This window comes from Euphorbia lathyris, chromosome 5 (assembly GCF_963576675.1).
Source record: "Euphorbia lathyris chromosome 5, ddEupLath1.1, whole genome shotgun sequence".
In the NCBI taxonomy this organism is placed as follows: domain Eukaryota; kingdom Viridiplantae; phylum Streptophyta; class Magnoliopsida; order Malpighiales; family Euphorbiaceae; genus Euphorbia; species Euphorbia lathyris.
In genome coordinates, this window is record NC_088914.1 from 81,453,690 (window position 1) to 81,460,999 (window position 7,310).

Sequence of the window (7,310 nt, forward strand, 5' to 3'; positions counted from 1 at the left end):
TCACGCCAAACCGTAAAAATGTAGTGTTTTGTTAGATTTATACAACATCAGCATTTAGCATTTCTTTTATGTGGGTGATCATCTTATCATTGAAAATAAGCAGTGAAAGTCAGAGAAGTGAGGCATTCGAAACATATTCTAGTAGAGGAACCAACTCCAGAAAACTTGACCAAAAGATAGCAACGTTCCCGTCACTTACGTTGGTTGCCCTCATCTGATCAACTCCAAGTTCCATCTTTTTGTGGTCGTTTGCCTTGTTCAATTGAGAGAAAAGGCGGATATTCGCCATTGCTAAACAACGGTATTTTGGAGCATTTCACAAAAACTTCAAAAAATGAACTTTTCGTGAAAAGTTGTTTGTATATATTTGACGTGGGTAAAATTATCCTTCTAATTTTCAAACATATTTCTTTTTTTAATATTATTCTTGTTTCTATAACATTTTTTTCTAAAAGAACAAGGTATTTAGATCATTTTTATTAATTTGATTATATTTTTTATTGGACAAATTTCAAATATAACCCTATGATTTCAATAATTTACAAATGGGTGCTTGTGTTTTTTTTTGTTGCTAAGATATTACTAAGGTCATTGTCGTTAGCAAAACTAACAAATTTTAAGTTGACACTGTCAGTTTTGACTGTTGATAACTTTAGATTAGAAAAATTCAAGTAAATTTGTTTAGTACCACATTTACTATGGAACTATGTTTTATATTTTCCAAAATCATAAAATTTTGAACTTGTTCTCTCTAAAAATGTACTTTCTCTGACCTAATAAAAAAATCCTAAATGACTTCAAAATTAAAAAAGTTGAAGAATTAAATATACTTATATAATATTATCAATTCTTAGAATTTTCTATTTTGAGTTCATCAGAGTGTCAATCTACAAGTCTCTAGTTTTGCTAACGATGAGGACTCCAAACCATTTTTTTACACACACACAAAAAAAAAAAAACCAGTGGCACCAATATGCAAATCCGCGATACCACATGAGTTATATTTAGAATTTATTCTTTTTATTTTTATAATTTATTTATTGATTAATTTAAAATATATTTATATTAAACATGTTACATACTAATAGTAACAAGTACTAATAATTAATCAGTTAATAATAAATATTTAACTGCAACAATTAACAACATGCGATAAAAAAAAAAACCCAAACCACTCAAAAGCTAACCATTGTTCCCAATTTTAAATTGTATTTGAAAGGCTTAATACATCAAGCCATAGTGTACTAGAGTATTTAACTAAATAATCTGATTATTTCTTGATTTTAAAGTTATCTAATTAACCACCTGGGCTTTTTTAAAACAACCAAATGAACCTTGAATTTATTTGTTTAAAGCAATTAATTAGTCCCCTAAATTTATTTAAAATGAACTCCTAAATTTTTATTGCTTAAAGTAATTTAAGCTTCAACTTATTCAAATTCCTATTTCGCTTTGCATATAAGATTTAAATGATTAATCATATCAATTCAGATGGCTAATGAAAACATTTTCAAAGTTCATAAGAACCTTCGTATATTAAATCTATTTGAAAGTTTTGGTTAAATATATCTTATAACCCTTAAATTCGGCTAAAAAACTTTCTGGAACTTACTTAAAATTAAAGTTGTAAAAAAATAATAAGCGCTAGTTAAACGGACCGGACCGTCAGAGACCAGTCAAAGATTAATCTATGATTAATTGTATTTTAGTAATTTTTTACTCTCTCTATTTTAAAATAATTATCACAATTGAAAATTTTTCTTATTTCATATGCCAAAAGGTAACGGAGGCGTGCAAAGGTTTCCTCGGGCCGGACGGAGATTGGCCCTCGAGTGCAAAGGCAGAAGGGAGCTTGACTGCAAGAACCACCCATCGAGCAGGGACGAAAGTCAGCCTTAGTGATCCGACGATGCCGAGTGGAAGGGTCGTCAGCCTTAGTGATCCGACGATGCCGAGTGGAAGGGTCGTCGCTCAACGGATAAAAGTTACTCTAGGGATGTTGAATAACAAACCCTGAATTAGCTATTTCGATTTCTATAGAATTCGTGTGCTTGGGAGTCCCTGATGATTTAATAAACCAAGATTTTACCATGACTGCAATTTTAGAGAGACGCGAAAGCGAAAGCCTATGGGGTCGTTTCTGTAACTGGATAACCAGCACTGAAAACCATCTTTAAATTGGATAGAACGGTGCGTTCCGAGGTGTGAAGTGGGAGAAAGGGAATTTCATAATTGGGATTTGGGATTTTGAATAAGACGACGTTTTCATTTTTTTTTTCATATTGAAAAAGTAATAAGAATTTTAGTTTTCAAGGAATTTTTTTCTTATTATACCCTTATTAATGAGTTTGATAGTGATTACTCGGATATATTACAATCACAGCACCTAAACTTTATCCACTTTTACATTTTGATACCTAGACTTCATTTTCTCATAGAAAAAATGCCCAAAATTAAGATGACAGGACAATATAGTACTTATTGACCTGAAATTTAAAAGTATGATACCTGAAATTTTACTTCTTTCACACTTCAGTACATAAACTTCATTTTTGAACAAGATTTGACATGCTCTTTTACTTAAATGTGAGACCCACTTCAGTTGTAGAGAATTTAACCATTCAATTTCCATTTGTAATCTCTCCATTCTCTCTCTTTCATTTCTTCTCTCTCTAAAACAATTTCTTCCCATACTAGCAGAAATGAAGTATGAGTATTAAAATGTGAAAGAATGTAAAGTTTAGATATCTTGGTCAAATGACAATTATTTATTGATCTCTTGAAATCAGTTAAAATGATGCACTTCAAGTTACCACATCACCTCTTACTCTACTTAGTAAGAGTTAAAAAATAATCATATTACACTAAATAAGTTTAGTGAGAAAACTTTAAAGTTGAGAAAGCAAATTAATCTTTTAAATCAAATTGAGAGAATAATTGATGTATTCAGCCAATATACACGTGAAAATGAACACCTTCATTTCCTACCATTTTGCATAAAACAATGTTCCCGTGAGAACTGTTATTAATTAAATCCCGCACTAGCAATATGTATGAATCATGCAGCATTTGAACAAGTCCAAATTTAATTTGATACCCATTATAAAATTTAACTTAGCTGCCCAAGTTGTTTTTCAAATAAAAATAGCTTACATTATTTGAATAAATGGGAAATGACTTGTTCAACAAAAGTAGTAGAAGAATGAAACAACAGAAACAGTTTAAATTTAGTTGAATAGTTGTTATGTAAGAGAATACTTTAAAGCAATAATGAGAAACTGTATGTTTCCTCTTTCCTTACTGTGATATTGCTTTAATCATGTGCTTGTTCAATGATTTGCTACTTTATAGATTCACCTTTCCACCACTTTATGCTATCATTGCCTTCTTTTTGTCAACACAAGAAATAAATATCCCTTTTTCAACACTGCATTCATACCTTGACCGACACTCACATTAATACTTTTTATCAACACATAAAACTTACAAGGGTTAACTCAAGTTTATGTAGCCAAAAGTGAGACTGTTGTTAGACGTACAAAGAAAATCAAATTGATGGACCAACTTCAGAGATCAGAATGATAAATGCTAAATTGAATAGCCTAACTAAACCTGCAAACCTCTCAAATCAATTCAGCTGGTCATCTCTCATAATTTCAAACAGATTTCCTAATCATATGGTGAGAATCTGACAAGGACTACAGGTAAAGATGTTATTCTGGGACAAGTTGTAACGTGCAGAAATATTTCCCAAGTTATTACTTTCCATCTATATACACTTTACAGGAACATTACTATATTCTCTGGACTTGCAGAGAATTTTGGGGGAATGTATATTTATTAGGGAAAAGTATCTAGAAAAGGAAGTACCTAATTCAACAATGCAGAAGTACAGATCAATACCAGCAATTTCTAACTTGATATATATGCAAACAAAGCACCTAACTCTATTTAGACACTCAAGACGAATTAAGCAAGATTAAACTCCCTAATCATTGTCTGGACATAATTCAATTCTCATTTCTGTACATGTATGGAATGCATCATGTAACTTATCAAGCCAGAAGTATTCAAGTTTAAGATTAAAGGGTAAAAAAGGAATATATCAGAGTAGACTTTGAACATAAACACGATATGATTGGGTTAGACGACAAAGCAGATTTTTATGTTCGAAGAATATCTCTAACACAGCATGCTTCGTGGCAACAACCATAGTCATGGAGCTAATGTATGTAATTGCAAGCAGGCACAAAATTTTAACTTTTGCTCATTCTCTTATTAAGTCCAAGAACCAACCAAAACTAAAGCTGATGGACTTCTACATTCTATCAAATATATGCATTTCTCAATTAAGTCGAAAATACAGCCAAATTGACAAAGAGCAGATGTGAGGATTCATTCCAAGACACGGTCGTCTTAAAGATACGATAAAATGAATAGGAATCTGCCTATTCAGAGGCTCAAATGTGAATCCAAACAATTTAAATAGAAAGAAAAAAAAAACACATAAAGTTGTTACAAATGACTTCCCATTAAATAATCATATGGGCCAGTATTTGTAAAGAAAAGTATTTCTACTCCTATTGGATCTATTCCAAATGTAGTCCGGCCAGCCTTCCTAAGTCAAGAAAGACTAAATCAATATAATAAAGAAGACAATAAGAAGAGACAAAAGATATTCCTCTATATACTAGTAATAGTAATTAAGAATAGGAATATGCAGGCTGCACAATGTTGCTCTATGTCACCAATGGTCTGAAATTCCTTAGTTGGCTCATTTCAGCATTCCTAATTATAGTTTAATCGCCTACTAAAAAATTCTCCATATTAAAGACTTTCCCTCCAGAAGTATTTCTCATATTTTCCCACTCCAAACACTTGTAAATACTCTTGAGCATTGAGCAACTAACAGAAAGCAACTTACGAAGTAGAGATTTCACCAATATCAATGAATGCCTATTTCTAAGTCGTATTCATCTCATTCATAAACATGTTTCCACCAAAATAGGACAGGGAACACTTGATCATGATATGAATAAACAAATTCACGAGATGTTAAAACTAAGTATGAGATTATACTTCAATATGTCTGGAAAAAGTAAATAATTTACGGGATGAAGTGACTTTTCAAAGCCATATGTACTGGCAAGTCGTAAATAAATTTGGCATTCTTATAAAGACATATAATCCGTAAAAAATTGTCATGACTACTAAACAAGAAAGTATGGTATTGACATCTTTCTTGAAAACAAAAAGGAATCTCCATAGCAACTAGTAAATATGTACAAACAAACACATGATGTATGGCAGCTCAGCATGACTAATAACAGTTTGACTTCAAGAGGCAAATGATTGATTTACCACCAAAGCAGAGCAAGAACCACCAAGACACCAATCAACAAAAGAAGATTCTTCAGAACATTATCAGCCTGCTGTCCTCTACTCATTGCCTGAGGTAATCCATGAGTATGGCCACCATGAAATGCATGAAATCCATATGGAAAACCAGATGTTGTTCCATATACAGTAGCATCCGGGAAACCATGCAATTGAACATTGAACAAGGAAGGGAATAAAGATAAACCACCAAAAGCAGTTGATAAAGTAAAGTTACCAAACCTAGCAGTTGCCATTGGTACAAATCCCCCCATCAATCCAAAACCATAATTAGGAAAGTTATTCGCCGCCTCGGGAGGCGGAGCAGGAGCAGTTTGAGGTCTTTGCCCAGCTGGTCGCCTAGGAATATCCATACCTGGATAAGATTTGGAACGGGGATCTGTCTGTTGTTTGCCTCTCCCATACAGAGGAACCAATTTTTCTTCTTGTATAAGTGCCTTACAAACAGGGCACTCATGTGAATGTGAATGATGGTGTAACCATCTATAAAGACAAGGCCAGCAGAAGAGATGACCACAAAGAGTTACAATCGGATCTTGAGCTAACTCAAAGCAAATATTGCACTCGAAATCCCCCGCATCACTGCTATTATTACTCGCATAAGCTGAACTCCCAGTAGGCACGCTAGTAGATTCGCCAAATCCACTGGCCATCTCTCTTTATCTAATAAAAGCCAAACACCTAATTCCTGCAATCAAACAAACCCTACATAAACAAAGAGCAATAAGAACTCAAACAAAACCATAATTCAGCAAATAATCGGCATAATCCCTATATTCATAAATTCAAATCGAAAAAAAAAATCCCTAATACACCACAGTCTACCAAAATCAATAGAAAAGCACACATCGAAACAGAACAAAAAAGCTGAACAATCATACGGAAGCACGAAAAAGGTAAGAAAATCGGGGAAATTGAGCCAATGGATCAGCAAAGTATCAAAATCTATGCAATTACTTAGTGATTTTCATTTCTGCTATCTAATAAATCAAAATCTTACAAGAAAGATGAAATCAAAGGAAGACTACTGACCTGGTTACAGTTGACAGAGAAAACAAGGTTGATCTGGAAGGAGATATAGGAGAGGAATACGAAGTCTAAGAAGCTAAATAATAGGCGAGAAATCGATAACTTCCCTGGAAGATTCTCGAGAAGCTACTGCTCTCCTCGAATTTTCCCTTCTTCCCCCAAGTAAACCAATAACCCACTTTTTTCTCTATTTTTATGATTATTATAGGCATTACATCCATTTGGGTCCCCAAACTAAAGCTTCAAATTCAATTAGGACCCTAAACTATCAAAATCATCAATTAGGTCCCTGAACTAATCAAAAATCATCAATTAAGTTCATATCCTATCCTAAAATTAGAAACTGTTATAGACTATAATCATCTCTGTGTTGGTTCAAAATGAGTTTGAGGAAGATGGTCTGAAGCTATACAACCGAATGATTTTTGATGAGGCCTCAATTGATGATTTTTGTTTAGAATGAGACTCAATTGGTGATTTTTGCTTAGTTTAGGGGCCTGATTGATGATTTTGATAGTTTGGGGTCCTAATTGATTTTGAAGCCTTAGTTTGGGGAGCCAAATGGGTATTATGCTATTATTATATTATGATTATTATTATTATTATTAATTGTTAATTATTAAAGTAATAAAATAGAAGTATGTTGTCCTTTTCATCGTGCGGCTACAAAAACAAAGTACACGGTTATGATTTGTTTCTAACGACCGGTCTGATTACATTATGACCGTTAGATTTGTCGACATTTGCCCGTACCAAGACGTAAATATGACTCACAGACACTATCATAGGCCCGGTATCATATTAACGAGCTTTTCATAATTTTATGCACCCAATAAATGCACACCCCATGCTCAAAGCCCAAGTACAAATGGACTGTCTTGTTA

At 33.1% G+C, this 7,310-nt stretch overlaps 1 protein-coding gene across 2 annotated transcripts; it reads right to left on the reverse strand.

Moving 5' to 3' along the window:
* Nucleotides 1-5,153: 5,153 nt before the first annotated feature.
* On the reverse strand, nt 5,154-6,588 carry LOC136229565 (uncharacterized). 2 transcript variants are annotated; one of them, XM_066018439.1, is made up of 2 exons: nt 6,430-6,588; nt 5,154-6,085 (listed from the first exon to the last, which is right to left on the reverse strand). In XM_066018439.1, the coding sequence occupies exon 2, from the start codon at nt 6,048-6,050 to the stop codon at nt 5,358-5,360; it is 693 nt and encodes a 230-aa protein (XP_065874511.1). In that variant the 5' UTR covers nt 6,051-6,085; nt 6,430-6,588; the 3' UTR covers nt 5,154-5,357. The 2 variants fall into 2 exon arrangements, with proteins under 2 accessions (XP_065874511.1, XP_065874510.1); XM_066018438.1 differs by having other exon boundaries at nt 5,154-6,102.
* Between the last annotated feature and the right edge of the window lie 722 nt (nt 6,589-7,310).